The sequence below is a fragment of the Lithobates pipiens genome, unplaced genomic scaffold, assembly GCF_037356315.1.
Source record: "Lithobates pipiens isolate NorthernLeopardFrog02 unplaced genomic scaffold, aLitPip1_a1.2 Scaffold_8, whole genome shotgun sequence".
In the NCBI taxonomy this organism is placed as follows: domain Eukaryota; kingdom Metazoa; phylum Chordata; class Amphibia; order Anura; family Ranidae; genus Lithobates; species Lithobates pipiens.
The window spans coordinates 631,794,024-631,810,382 of NW_027507903.1; the positions used below are offsets into that span (position 1 = coordinate 631,794,024).

Sequence of the window (16,359 nt, forward strand, 5' to 3'; positions counted from 1 at the left end):
CACACACAGGCCGATAAAATACCTAAAAGAGCTATAAGGCATGCAGCAATGGTCAGATTGACTTTCAGAGAAAGGTTAAAACACACACACACACACACACACACACTACTCTGCACCTACCAAAAGTCGCTTTTCTCTTCCATTGTCTTGACCCTCCACTCAGACTAAGCCTTCTGGATCCAGAAGTGGCCTGGTCACATTTTCCCAGTTCACAGCAGCTACAGATACTGCTAGGACCCTCCCACAGCAAACCAGCTGGAACAGTAAAGTTAAAGATTCAGTCAAAGGTTTTCCAGCCATGTGTTCCGAATTGCTTGCAATCAAAATAGCAAGGCCAGGTAAGGGAACCACTGGACCATTTGTACAAAAATCACTATGAACACACACACACACAATTATAAGCCAGTCAGCATTATAGACCTGTAGGCTAGAACTAGGTACATCATAGGCAACACTAGATATTTAACCACTTGCTTACTGGGCACTTAAACCCCCCTCCGGCCCAGACAAATTCTCAGCGCTGATGCATTTTGAATGACAATTGCGCGGCCATACAACACTGTACCCAAATTAAAATTTTTATCATTTTTTTTTCCCCACAAATAGAGCTTTTTGGTGGTATTTAATTACAGCTCGGAGTTTTATTTTTTGCTAAACAAAGCAAAAATGAAAATCGTGTTTAGTTATAAAATTTTGCAAACAGGTCATTTTCTCCTTCATTGAAATGCGCCGATTAGGCGGCACTAATAGGCTGCACTGGTGGGCACAGATAAGGTGACACTGATAAGTGGCTCTGCTGGGTGTCATTGATGGGTACGGATATGTGGCACTGAGGTGCAGCACTGTTATTGAGCAGAGGAGGAAAAATAGCCAATTACCGGCTCTGTTGTGATCACATGATCAGCTGTCATCGGCTGACAGCTGATCATGTGGTGGGGGGGGGGGGGGGGGGGGGTCAGATCAACCCCTTGCACCGATCTACAATCAGGCGAGTCATAGACTCGCCGCGCAGGCCGCTCGTGCACGGGACAACGTCAATAGTCCCAGCAAAGCAGGTCCGCGCTGTAGCCGTCATTCGGCTATAGCACGGATCTCTAGCTGTTAAGGAGACAAGGAGGCAGTGGAGGGGTGGATACATACATGTCCACCAAGATTAACTGGAGGGAAACATTGTAGTTTGAGTCAGGCATGCTATAATTGAGCAATATCTAAATTTTAGATAAGATTTGGGATCAGTGCATCTGAAGAACCCTTCAGCTCAACCCAATAAAGTGCTGTGGCATTTGAAACCTGCTTAAACAAGAAGCAGAAACTAATTTGGTTTCCCTCTTGAGCTCATGACACGTTTTACTTGAAAAGGTCATAGGATTTCCTCAGAGTCAGAACTTTTCAGACTAGTAAAAGTTAGCGTGAATTATTGGGGCTCAAAGCCTGTGGTGAAGGAAGGATTGTAGAAGGCACCTTCTGCATTCCTACAAACCACTGATGTCACCTAACCAAACTTACATGACTGGGGATTCCCAGTCATACAACAAAAAGACAGGGATAAGGATGACAGCCTACATTACCACCACTATCCTCACCCATACCTTTAGATTGCCACTGAAAGCACAGACAGCTGTCATAGCATGTGGGTAATCAGTCAGCCCCCAGCGCCCCCCCCCCCCCCCCCCCCAATTAGGCATTAAAAATATATTTTATGTTAGTTTGAATTTGTAATATAAAATGGCAACACATTTTTATTTTCATTTGTTAAAGAGTAGGTGGTTCTACATGCTATACAGAAGCAGGGCCAATATCTGGGTGTGGGATTCGAGGTTCTCATAACCCATCTGCAGACCTACTGAGAAATCCCTGTTCCTCCTCAACATGTTAAAGAGGAAGTAAACCCTGATGGGTTTACTTCCTCTTTCATTCCCTGCAAAGCATAATGGACTACTATGCATCGCATAGTAGCCCATTATGTGTCACTTACCTGACACAGGAGCCAGCGAAGTCACCGCTGTCCCCTGTAGTCTGGCGCATCCATCTTTTCGGTGGGGTCTCGCAGCTCGACACGCGCGGCAGCTCCGTTGTTGGAAATGCCACGCTCAGTGCGCCGCTGTCTACGGTGCATGCGCCGTAGACAGCGGTGCCCGTCTTCGGGCAAATACTCCTAAACCGTATAGGTTTAGGAGATATTTCTTGGACCTACAGGTAAGCCTTAATCTAGGCTTACCTGTAGGTCAAAGTGGTTTGTAAGGGTTTACAACACTTTAAATGGCATTTGGCCTGGTTCTGAAGGTGAGAGGGTGGGTGCACATCTGATATGGTTCATTTCTGGGAGGGGAGTCCATACCAATCACCCCCACTTTTTCCTGGTCTGATAAGTGGCCATTATAGAATTTGGGTGGACCTGACTTTATAGGGTCCCCAAATCATATCACACCTCAAAAGGTTTGTGTGTGTTCAACATACTTCTAAATCTAGGACAAGGGTATGGTATAGATGAATGGGAATCCTAGACCACGAAAACAAGTCTGAGGTTGTTAAAGTTACCAATCACCAAAATTGCATACCAGACCCTTAACCAAGCATACAGCCTGGCACTCCAGGAAAGCAGGGTGAACAAGCAAATGCACCTCAATTCAGGGAGAGGTGGTTAGGAACTCCTCTAAAAAGACCTTGTCTTGGTGCTGAAGACAAACCTCTTGATTTTGATATCTAGAAGACAAACACTTCTATTACAGTAGCTCTCGTCAATGCATGGTTACCTCACCTGTTGCTTGTTTTACTGTACGAGCAGGCCTTGTTTATGACATCAGGTGAAGTGTCATCTGTTGTAGCCCTCAAGAAACAGGTAATAAAGATCTAAAGGAGATACAATTATATGTTTCAGATACCTCAGTCACCATAAGCAACACCAATCCCAAAAAAAAAAAAAAAAAAAAAAAAAAAAAACCACCCTACACCCCACACTTACCACAGGAGAGTCGACATTAACAAACTTAAAAGCATCAACTGAAAATTGAAGCTTATTAGGGTAGGATCTTGGGAGTTATGAAGGCAGAGCTTGAATCTTCTTGCTTCCCATCAACCATACACCTTTAAAAAAATAAAAAAATAAATAAAAAAAAGAGTCAACTTTAAGTCCTACCTAAACCCTTTAATTCCTTCCCCACCCACCTTCCAAATGAAATTCCAACATTTTCAAAAGCAGGTTGGCATGTTAAAAAGGTCAGTCCAATGTACCCCTTGATTGTGAATACCAATACAATTTCTCCTGCACCCCTATGCTGGAGGTGGGCAAGAAGGACCATTCCCTCCCCCCCGATCCTGCTTCTAGATCAGTGTCATCTAAAGGGACAGCATCTAAGCATATGCAGAATCAAAAGGTTACCATGTGTGATTTTATGACAAAAGCATTTTCACCCTATAAAATTAAGTAGCTTTCCCATTTACATAAAATTTATGTTTATACCAAAAATGTATCATTGGTCATCAAATTAGGAAAGTACATTTTAGCCATTCTTCAAGCAGTCCTTTGCTGTGTACACAGGCTCCAGTGATGAACCTAGTCATACCATCTCCATGGCCACAGCACCCATTAAGTTATGCCTTGTACACACGGTCGGACATGCCGACAAAATACATCAGATTTCCCCCCACCATGGATGTTGGCTCAAAAAAAAAATAAATAAAAAAATAAACTTGTCTTGCATGCACGGTTGCATAAAGTTGTCAGAAAATCCGATCGTTCTGAACACAGCAACGTAGAACACGTACGACGGGACTATAAAAACGAGCCAGTCGCCAATAGCTTTTGTCTGGTAATTTATTCTGGAGCAAGTGTGGCACTGTCGGAATTGTCTACATACAATCGGAATTTAAACGATCAGATTTTGTTGTCTGAAAATTTTAGATCCTGCTCTCAAACTGTCAGAAATTGCGATGGAGCCCGCACACGATCGGATATTCTGACAATACGATCGCATATTTTCCGGCGGAAAGTCCAACCACATTTACAGGGCATTAGTGTTACTATTCCATCTAGAATCAATGTTAAAAGTACTTACCCACTGAAAGCAATGATATCATAAGAAGGTCCTTGTGTGGCATCTTGATTTAGGGAGGCCACACAGCGGTCTACAAGTATTCTCATAGGAACATGATTGTCCATGTCCACAGCAGCTTCTATATTCAAAGCTTCACCAAGCTCGAAGATAATAGAAGGACTGGGACCACTCCAGTCATCTGTAAAGCAAAAGCAATATATATTATCCATCTATATATTATTTATATTATATACCCCCACCCTTCACTCCACTGCCCACATACAATTTTGTAGTCTTGTCTTTACTCATGGGCCAAGCTATTCAAGGATATTGTATGCCATGTTATATGACGTTACATCTGAACAGATTAGGGTTATATTATGCACCCTTTGTACAAAAACTCCCAATGAAACATGGAGATAAACTCAAGATCGCACATAGAGCCCACATCTTTCTTATACTCCAAATCAGAGCAAGACCTCTTGCCCCTTCTGCCACCAACCGAAGCCATCCCTTACCCCATCGTTTCTGGTCATGTTCATTCATATTCTACCTTCTGGGATCAGGTCCTATCTTACGTTTTCGAAGTAACCCTACTAAAGTTGCCCAAGGACCCACTGCTTCTCATCTTTGAGCACTGGGATCCCAACTGCTGCCATGATCCCCATTTACTACCAACACAACACACACCATCAGAACCCCCAACAAACCCACCTCCACAAAAACTGGTCGTTGATCTGTCTAATTGCACAGAGAACCATGTTGAATCACTGGACATTGTCGCTCCCTCTGAATACCGCTCACCTCAACACTAGAGCTTCTTCACCTACTACCATTTAAAGATTGCCTCAACACGGACTTCAAACAGGAAAAATCCAGCACTCTATTCCAAGTGGCAAACCTTCATGCTGTCAGCACTCCCTCCAGAAGAACTACCACCTTCGATCAATACATATTCTCCATTTTGGATCTCCTCCATCTTTAGGGGTTATGCACCCCCCCCTCAACAACTAGTGGTGAACTCTAGCTTCAACTGGTCGCAATCTTCACCACGATTTCTCTCCACCGGTTCTCAACTTCTTTCACCCTTAACTGCCACTAGCTCGATCAAGGTATCTCCCCCCCCCCCCCCCCCCCCCCACACTTTACTGCTCTACTTCTACTACATGGACAAGCTCGCTCTTCCTATTATCGTTTTCATTTGTTCCTTCTTGCAAACCTAGTGATTTTATTGTAGTCACGGCTACAGATCAATCCAGAAAACACCTTTGGTTGATAACCATCTCCTGATTGGGATATCTAAAGGAGATGTCCCTGGCACATTCTGGTATTCTCATCTTCAACCACAGGAATGCTAGGTTACTTACTTGCGTATAATATTCTGTATGTTCTTACAAATGTTGTCACTCAGTCTTTATATCTCAATAAATGCTCCCCCCCCCCCCCCCTTCAAAGGGGTCTCAATCCTTCACAAAAAAGCCCAGCATCCACATTCCAGATGCTGAAGGCTGGATCCCACATCAGTCAAGAAAAGACCTCCCTTCACATAAGGCAGGATTTGCTGCCACCCCACGTCAGGGGTACCAGGATACATAAAAGGCATTTCAACCTAACTTTTTTGTTTCAGTAAGAGGAGGCATCTCTATTATTGCTCCTGGTTGCATCCGAGCTGGCCGTTTCCCCTTGTTCCCCTATTTATACTACAGCGCTGAAACCCCAGAGACGCGATGTCCCACAAGGAACTCAATTGCAGAAAACTTTTCCTGGATCGATGGCCTTGTAGCTTACTCATCTTTGGACCAGGTACTGTTGCCACCACATGATTGTACATCAGAGAATGCTTACCCAATTGTGATCATTTATCCTGCCAGTATAATACCAACCAATTCGGTTCAAGTGATATAAAAGTGTTTAGCAGGTAAACTACAAGGGTTCGGGGGAGGTGAAAGTTTGGGTTATGAGATAGCTAGACGCATAAAGACCAATATAAGAAATCACCTACTTCATACACAACGTTACTCATTAGGATGCTTCTCATCTTACAGAAAGGTATTTTTGTTCAATGTTACTAGTTTCCTGAATGTTTTTTGGCTCATCAAAATACATACCACTCATTGAGGCATCTCAAACATGACCCCTCACAGCCTACATTTACACACACACACACACCCCTCAATATCGTTTGATGTATGTGTACATCTTTTTTCGTCCTCTTCAGTGGTACATCACTTATTCCCTTCCCGGGTCACCATCCCCACACAGCTGTCCATACAGACCAGAGCCAACAATCCCAACCTTCTACTCTAGGTGGCTGGGCAAGCCTATGACCACCTCTGGTAACAGGTCACATAAATTGCCTCAGTAAGTAAACTGGGTCCTCTCCTCACAGTCCACAAAACTAACCTTGCTTTAACCCCCTTCCCCAAAACCCTTTGTCTCCCTACTCTTATTCCCCCCCCTTTCTACCTCCTACCCTCCACAGATAGAGACCGCTTCTCTCTCTTCCTCGCACACCCCAAGTCAACCCCTAAACAGCACAGGGGCTTCAGAGCTGAACTAAAACACGCACAATATCATTCATAACTCTAAGAATACACAACACGTAGAAAGAACCAAACCACTAAACAACAACTCTTGCTAAAAACGTCTTTCAAATGTGAAGGCCTAAATCTTCCAGAAAAGATCTCAAATTCTCTCGGCCTAGACCAAACACAAAGCCCACTTTCTAATGCTACAGGAAACATCTGAGCGAATGCCATTCCCAAACTAGCAAGCCATGTATACAAGCAAGATCTACACTCCACAAACACACCCCCCCCCCCCAAAAAAAAAAAAAAAAAAAAAAAAAAAAAAAAACACACACCTCTCCACCTTCCAAGAGGGGATAGCGATACTAGGTGGAGACTTCAATGCCCCACTAAACCCAGCTCTGGACTCCTCTACAGGCACTGCAACAGATTAAACTCCAATTACAAAACCTGACTTCATGGCACACCATATTACAGACAAAGATTATACCTTCTTCCCTTCAACACCAGAAGTACTCAAGAATTGACTACATATGTCTCAGACAGACCTATCACAAGCCACAATAGAACCAATGTTTTTGTCTGACCATCACGATGACTCATTTCCAGACACAAAAAAAATAAAAAATTAAATAAAAACACCACACACTTATACAACCTTAATTTGGAAAAAACACCCCACGCATTAAATATACTTGCTTGACATGCACCAAGACCAAGGATGGGATCGCCTTACCAGACCGCCATAAACACCATCTATCTAGAGCGGTAGACTGGAAAACACAAACTGGTGAAGACCTGGGTCTCACTGGAAAGCTCCTTCATGCATAAACCATTACACATTCTTCCCTGGCCTTCACCAAAAAAACCATTGGCCCCAACCCATTAAGACATCCACTCATCTACCCCTCATTGCTAGCTTTTAAATACAGCAGTACATTCCTACCACATATCCTCACAACCAGGGCCACTAACCTCTAAGAGGAAACCCCCCCCCCCCCCCCCCAGAAAGTCGAATACATTCTTATTTACAAGAATGGTCACATGATGTTATCCAAACACGCCACTTCTTGCAAAAAGGTTGGTTACACTCATATGAAAACCAGATGTCCATCTCTCACACAAAAGGGATTTCCCTTTGGTCTTACAGTTGAGACACTGCGTCCAAAAGTGACTCCTGTCACAGAAGTAGAGTGACCAAAAATGTACCCTGAGCATGATTGGATTACTTCAAATGGGAAATATTCATTAACAATATCTCTCAAAACATGAAGACTGTATCCCTTGGACACAGGGCTATGGCCAGGAAGTATACTCCTAATATGGGCATTTCAGGAAGTTCATTGTAAGAGACAGACCGTCTATTGCTTAACAACGTTGCTTTTTTCTGGCCAAGTAAATTGTGGTAATCTTGTCTGAGGCAGTTTTCCCCTTCACCTATTATAAGTGTGCCAATGAACTCATCTATTGTCTACTAGAGGAGATATTGACACCAAGAATGTGTATTGGGTGGCTCGTTATGAAACGATTGTGTGATATTGTGGGTGGATCCAGGTCATTGGTCCTGTGGGGCCTGCAGTATTCTCAAATGTATAAAAAGAGCGTGCATTTGTTTCAATAAAGATTCCTTGCTGCTTGACCCTCACAGAGCCCAGTCTCGTCTTGAGGGAAAATGCGTATGGGCTTCTTATTCAACTGATTGGAGTTTTTGGTAGCTGCCTTGGTGTTTGGGAAGGGAATGTCCTAAATGGCTTTAACCCCTTTCATACGCGGGAACTGTCGTTACAACCGCCAAAGACTCAACTGACATATGGTCAAGACAACTTACACCATTTGAAATTCTTTAGTCCCATAATACACCAAAGACACCCAATATCTTATTTACCCTCTCCTCCAAGACAACCCCCATCCCTCACAGGTAGAAACCCTCATGACCATCTAGGGACCTGCAAATAACTTACCGACGATAAATGGGAAACCAGTCACACACCACGACAAGGGATCATTGAATGTAGCAACCCAGGAAAAAAAAAAAAAAAAAAAAAAAAAGGGTACAGAACACCAACACAAAATTCTCACCCTCAATTCCAAACACCTGCTGGAGGTGCAATAGGGAAGAAGGATCCATGATCTGCATATGGTGGAAGTGCTGAGAGATACACTCCATAATAGCACGGGTCACTACTTACAACCTGGATCAGTATCTCCATCATACAAACCTGCCTAAACAAACCCATCATAAAATTGCTGGCCATGCACATGGTTAATGTAGCTAGACTATGCATTTCTGTACATTGGCAATCAACCAACACTCCAACTATCAGGGAATGGTTAACTAGGTTTGCAAAGATTGAAGAGATAGCAGAATTGATTTACACCTCACAAGACCGTATACAGAAATTCACCACAAGTCAAGACTACAGAATGCTAAAAGTCCTACTTTCCATTGTGATATTCCCTCCCTGACTTAAACCAATCCGGTCACTCCCTAACCAAAACCAGGAGTCCTGAGATGAGGAGCGCCCCCCCCCCCCCCCCCCCCCCATCAAATTGGAAAAAAAAGCAAAATATGCTTTACTCTCCCACTTAGAGACCCATGCACCCTAACACACACAACCCCCCCCCTCTTTCTCTATACCATGAATGGACCTGTTGATATATGCATAAATGTTGTGTCTTCATATAGTGAGTATACTCTTCCTGATCTACTTATGCCTATTGTACCCTGCAACTCCATTTTCCTTGACCCAGATTGTTCTACATTAGAAATACAGAGAGTGTTACAATGTCATAGATGCCATTTTCAAGAACTTATTCAATGTTTTGTACATGCAATTTTATTCTCTCAATAACGAGAGACACACAATCATGTGCTAGCTGAGATGGAACACTGCTTTTCTCAACTATACAGACTACATTCACTTAACCTTGTCCCCTACAGTGTGCTTCAAAATTCTTTACCAATACATTATATATATAAAAAAAAAAAAAAAAAAAAAAAAAGTTGAAAGACCCACCATTCATCAGACGCAGTGAGAAGTTCAACTTCTCCTCAATTGTTTCAGTGGAGCTGAAGGGAACCCATGTTGGATGTATGGCTTTACTACTCACATTGTCATGCCTATGAAAAAGACAAGTCAGACTCCGGTTACAGGTTTCAGTTTTTGCTTTTCTGCTAGATACAATGCCCCAATATCAGGAACAAGACTTACCTGGGGTAATAGCACTTGATGGTTATAACAGCAGAGCTGCTCCTTGTGATGGGAAGATACGAGTCAGAAGATGGGTTGTAGGTCAGAAAAGTACTATACATCAGCAAGTCTGCAGTCATCTACAAAGACAAAATGCCACAACTAAATGCTTTGATTGAGGTTTATTAGGATATACACACCCAGGTTCCCTAGCCTCAAATCTTCTTTCACCTATGTCATGTATCAAGTGTGATCAGAGCTGTGTGGACTGCAACAGAGTAACCCAAAATGTATGTAGGTGAACAAGATAACAAAAACAACAATTATATATAAAAGCAAAAGGGAATACCAGAAATCGTAATCTTTAGCCAGGCCCATAAACAGGAGATCAGCAGATGGGAGGGCAAGGAGTATGACAGGGAGAAGGGGGGAAGGGATCAGAGCTTTCAGGTCATGGCAAAAGAACGACATCAAGGCAAGGTGTGTGTGAGCTTGCCAGGCATTTATACAATTTCCTACAATCAGGCTCAGGCGATATTGGCTCCATACTGCCAGGAACCACCCGCTGGTTGACACCAGTACTGTGGCCCAAATGATCACAAACACCAGCAGGGGAGAGCTCCCGGCAGTTCCAAACTGCCAGGAGACACCTGCTGGTGGACATTAGTACTGTGCACCAGATGGTGTCAGTGGGAAGAACCTTTCCTGACAGTACCCCCCCCCCCACCCACCCACAAAGGAGCGACCTCCAGACGCTCCAACTAGCTGCTGCTTGGGAAAGTCCACGGCATCAAAACCAGGCAGTGTCACATCAAGCTGGGCATGAGGAAGGTCCATGGCTTTAAACCAGGCAACAGGCAGAGGCACTTCAGGCTGGGCAGTGACATCAAGCTGAGCAATAGGCACGTCAAACTGGGTAGCAAGTAAAAACACATCAAGCTGGGCACATCAGGCTGGGCAGCAGGCTCCACAGGCCGGTAAACCACCACCTCGGGCTGGGACAGGTTGGCTGGTATGGAGGCAGGATCAAATTGGTAGGAAAGAACTTAATCTCTTTTTGGTTTAGCTACTGAAGTCCTGTAAGTAACTGCAGGTAAGGCATGAAGCAGACTGGAGAGGAGGGTTGAAATATGGCAGGGAAGAAGAAACAGTAGCTGGGGCAAGTTCTTGTGGGATTGTAGGCACGCAGTTGAAAGGCAGGATAGGTACAGGGAGCAGAAACTAGATATTGGGATTTGAAGCAGCATGTACTGGGCTGTGAATGAGGTTGCCATGGGGAACAAGACATTTGGGTAGGCAGGTGTCTGATGGCAGAGGTGGTTTGCTGTGGCTGATTGCATCATACCAGGCCATGCTGAGCATATTGGTTGCACAAACTGCTTTAATTCTCTCTAACAAAAGGACTGAACAGACATAAACAATCTATTATCACCTGTTGGGAACAGGTCGAGTAGTGCTCACAAAAGTATGCAAGATCATCTTCCAGAAGCCACACCAAAGATACAACCTGGACTAATACTAAGGGGGGGGGGGGGGGGGTGTAAGAGATCATGGCCCTTTGGAACAAAGGGCAGGGCCAGCTCTGTACAAGTTTGGATTAGAGGCTGCACCTCCCTAATCAGTATACAACCTTGATCAACCAGGGAGTGAGCCAAACAAATAATTTCTAGCTGCTGGTCACTAGTCCAGCAGAGCAAAACAACCTCATCAGCATTCATGTTTTAGCAAAACAAAATGAACCAAAATGGTTCCCCTGTGCAGCCACTTATGGTCAGGGATAGCCTTGGGGGACTGTCATGTATCAAGTGTGACCAGAGCTGTGTGGACTGCAACAGAGTAACCCAAACATATGTGGGGGGAATTTTTATTTTTTTATTATCATGCCAGATAGCGTCATCAGCAGGTGGGACCTTTCCTGAAACTCTACCACTGGGCAAGCTCCTCACTGGACTTGGGCATCAAGGTAACCCCTTCTTACGCTTCCCTTCTCACCAATTACTACCCGCTGTTGCGCACCATTACAGCTCTCATGGCTTCTTGCCGATTCCCCACCTTATCCTGGATCAGTCGTATTCACATGTTTTTTTTTCTGACTCTTCCTGTCCGGGTCCCTGCTTTCTATCGGCAGCTATTTCAGAACAGACTTACCTTTATCCAGGCACATAAGCACCCCAGGGTTTCCCGCTCTACTCTATGCTCATAGGTTATGGGGCAGGCTGGGCTTTCCAGACATTGCAAAATATCAGGCAGCTCAAATTTCCTAACTCTCCATCCAACAGCTCCCTATGGGTTCTCCTGGAGGTGACCAAAACCCCATCTCTGAATGTGACTTCCTGCCAGCCCCCTCATGATACAGTCCGAAATTATGGAACTCAGGAAAACTTACATCCCCATTCCTGTCGCTACTACCGCTCTTGAATAACCCCCATGTCCTGACTTGGCTCAGAACAACCTCACATTTTCTTGTGGTGGTCTGCCAATAGGTTTTCAATGGTTCATCACTTTCTTGGTACCTACGCTTTCCCCACGTGACCCTCAATCCAAGAGAGGCACGATGCTCCACCATCTAAACTCTGCCATTACATTCAGCTGCAATACTACACAACTTCCCTCCGGCATCTTGGCTCCTTTCCATATCAAAATGATTGCCTTTGAGTACACCTGCCAGTATTGCCCAGGTGCTCGCGGCACCATCTCTACAATCTACTCCTTACTAACCACTGGCAGCACCTCCACTACGCTTTCCTATATGCTTAAATGGGAATAGGACCTGTCCCACATAGATCTTGTAGACTGGAGTAAGGCCTGGTCCAACATAGCAAAGTGCTCTTTTAACACTGCCACATTTGAGGCAGCCAAAAGATTCTCCTACACTGGTACCCGGTCCCAGCCCATATCGCAAAGTAAAACCCATCACGCAATGACAGATGCTTCCAGGTTTGTGGTCAGTGAGGCGATGAGATGAACTGCATACATGGTGGTCTTGCCCCCCCCCCCCCCCATCATGTAGGATTCTGGTCAAGGGTCTTTGGCCTACTATCCTCCCTATTTCATGTACCCTTCCACAAGGACCCCCAACATTTGCATTACTCCATTGCCCAATCCCGGGCCTTTTCCTCTCACCAGCAGAAACTAGCCACATATTTATTTATTGCAGCCAAACGAACAATAGCAAGGGCCTGGAAAAAGCCGGCTGTTAAAAATTCAGAGGTATATAATACCTTATGATTCGGTGTCCTCCGCGACTCCCATGGCAAATTTGTTAAGGTGTGGACCCCATGGTGGTCCTACGCATTCCCTACTTTACACCTGACTAGTCTAGGACTCCAAATTTTATTTGATCCCATCTCCAGCCTGATGGGCCTCTTTTTTGCTTTACCACCCACTCTTTGTCCTGTTTCTTAGCCTTTTATTCACCGCTCTGTTCCAAGTCTGCGTCTTTTTTTTCCCCCTCTCCCCATTGTCTACCTTAGCCCCTGGGGCTCGGGTATAACACTGATCCCGACCTCTGCCAGTTTATAATCTATACCCTTATATGTACTGCCATCTTAAATTCCCCAGGGGATATGGAACCTATCAGTAGAAACATTGTACCAGGCAGGAGAGGGGAGAAAAAAAAAAAAAAATAAAAAAAATAAAAAAAAGGGGGAAGTGTAAGCTAAACACTTTAAAAGTTACAGGTTTGTACATTAAGGATGTATTCAGCACTCCCAAGATTGGAGCAATTAAGGGGGGGGGGGGGGTAAATATATATCCCAGGAGTCATGCAGATGCTTGTTGTACACAATGTTTTTCAGATTAGCATATGCATCTATTGAATAGTTGGGAGTCTGTTAAGTAACAAACATGGAAGCTGCCCTCGCTAGTTGAAGGCATTGGCTCCAAAGATATCAGTTCAGCTTAACAATCTTTAGAGCTGGCAGCAATAGGTTTTCCTTGAAGCCTCATTCCCTTTTTTCACTTTGTGTGCCTACCTGTATCCCTTAATGGCCTAGAGGACAACCCTTGTTCCCTGCATTCACATCTGAGCGTTTTGTAGCTCGAAGTTTGAAGACGCTCAACAAGCAAAATCCTATTTGTTTCAATTTCCCCTGTCTACATCTGGAGCATGAACAGAAGCCATTTAAAAAGGAATGAGATTTTGCTTGTTGAGCATCAAACTACAAAAAACGCTCAGTAGCCTACATCTCTACAGAAGATTTGAACGCTGACAATCTTGTTCAAAGTCATTCCAAAAGGCATAAAAGGTTGCAAAGATACTGGACCTCTGGCAGGATTAGCAGGCATGATCTGTACAGATCATATTTTAAAATAAAGATATTCTCGATAGGGATCAGCAAGTTGCTAAAAGCACCCCTCCCCCATTTTGGATAGGGTATTGGAGGATTTTAGCCTAGCAGTTTTTTTTTTTTTTTTTTTTTTGCCATTTGTATCCCATTGAGGAGATTTACCCTCACTTCCTGCCCTACAGCCACACCAGGAAGCGAGGGGGAAAATCTCTCCAAAGTGAGGGAATCCCAGGTTGCCACCAGTAGTAGTGACTCCATTGATAGATTCCCCCTCTATTAGGGTCCATTCTCACCATAAAACAAAGCTTATGTAGACACATGCATTTGCAAAAAAAAAACCCACGCCTACCGATTGTTGACTCACTAAGTGTGCTGCACTTACATGCATTGCATGGAAAAAATAAATTAAATTTAAACAGGTTAGTGCATAACTGTACTTAACTGTTCCTATTGAAATACATTGAATTTTCTATCTATATGTACTGGCGTGCATTGGTCAACACATCAGGAGTGAATGAACCCTTATAGTTCTGGAATAACCCACAATTTGGGATTCTTTTGGTGAAAAGCTAAATATGACAAATCCATGAGGAATGGGGGGGGGGGGTGGGGGGGGGGGGGGGAGAAGAGAACACAATGGAGAGAGGGGAAAAAAAATAAATAAAATAATGTATAATATACACACACACACACACACACACCCCTATCTCCTTTATAAGCTGCACATTTTCCTGTTAACACTTAACTGGTCAATTAGCTTAGACGTTATAAAAAAAAAAAAAAAAAAAAAAAAAAAAAAAACACCCACCCCGCACAGACACCACATATTGCTCACCTGAGGGGCATTTCCACAATCCTGCAAGCCAACACGAAAGACCACAGTAGTATCAGAGCTTGAAGAGTCGGGATTACAGGGCTGGGATCCTAGGCTCAGATCTGACATCTTCACCAAATTCCCATCGCCATAAAAATCTCTCTGCACAGTCACCACCATCTTGTCCTCATCACACACCACACTGACGGGATTGTAGGCCACTTGCTGTCTGGGTTGCCCAATGTCCATCCTAGAGGAGCCCCAATCATATCCTGAACCATAGCCAGCACCAGGGTACCTTCTATGTGTGTCCAATCCAAGTCCAGGGTCTGAAACCCCCCAGCCTACCCTTCTAGAGGAACCCATCCCAGATACAGGCTGATTAACCCTCCACCAGTGATCAGAGTAGCGTCGCTTTCTGCTCAACGCACGCCCCCTAAAAGAAGCATAGGCCTGGCCTACAACCAGCACCACCAAAAGCAACCAACAGCTATGTTTCACCCAGAAGACCATGATGGAGAGAGATAATCTAACACCCTCCCTGGACAGATCTTTATACAACTCACTTCCACCTGCAACAGACAATTAACTAATGATTAGTAGGCATAAAATGTAGAGTAGAGATCCACATAACATTTCAAGCCTAACTCCAGCTTTGCTTTCATTTTAAATAGTTATTTTGGGCCAAGCTGACCCAAACAAACTATTTAAAGTAATAGCAAAGATGGCGTTAGATTTTAAAGAGTGCAGTGAGTGAGGCAGATAAAAATAAAATAAAAAATGATATATCATTGCTGCTTGATGTAGATATTTCTTCCTCTGTTTTCTTTAAAGTTACACTGCAACAAATTGCCACCTACCCCACCACGTCTTAACCCTTTTGCTTCCAGAGCCATTTTTTTTGCACACACGTTTAACTGCTTCACCCCCGGAAGATTTTACCCCTTCCTGACCAGAGCACTTTTTGGGATTTGGCACTGCATCGCTTTAACTGACAATTGCGCGGTCGTGTGACGTTGCACCCAAACAAAACTGATGTCCTTTTTTTCCCACAAATAGAGCTTTCTTTTGGTGGTATTTGATCACCTCTGCAGTTTTTATTTTTTGCTCTATAAACAAAAGCATAGCGACAATTTTGAAAAAAAAAACACATTATTTTTTACTTTTTTTTTTTTTTTGAATAAAGTTTTATTGAAAAATGTTAGAACAGTACATAAAGTCATCATCAGCAGATACAAGTGTTTTCTTTTTTTTTTTTTGTGTAAAGTACAGTGTACACAGCAGACTATAACAACAAGACGAGACTCTCATCATCTTAAAGGCGTATACAAGAAAAGAAAAAAGAAACAAAAGACTTAAAACTTAAACGAGAGCGGACACTAATCCACTCCCTAGTAGGACTAGAAAGACATGAGGAGACTATAACTGGATGGATCTAATGGCCAGGAGGCTCTAAAACTAACCTCAGGGAGCTAACCAGATATGGTAAAAACAGAAGAGAGG

At 43.7% G+C, this 16,359-nt stretch overlaps 1 protein-coding gene across 1 annotated transcript in view; it reads right to left on the minus strand.

The window, feature by feature from the left end:
- Positions 1-16,359, minus strand: part of LOC143962417 (uncharacterized) — a 33,554-nt gene that overhangs the window by 6,387 nt on the left and 10,808 nt on the right. The window contains 9 exon segments of the mRNA XM_077471697.1: positions 121-241; positions 243-255; positions 2,759-2,850; positions 2,963-3,034; positions 3,036-3,084; positions 4,056-4,233; positions 9,580-9,683; positions 9,775-9,893; positions 14,878-15,428. Of these exon segments, the coding sequence (XP_077327823.1) occupies positions 121-241; positions 243-255; positions 2,759-2,850; positions 2,963-3,034; positions 3,036-3,084; positions 4,056-4,233; positions 9,580-9,683; positions 9,775-9,893; positions 14,878-15,428 (1,299 nt within the window).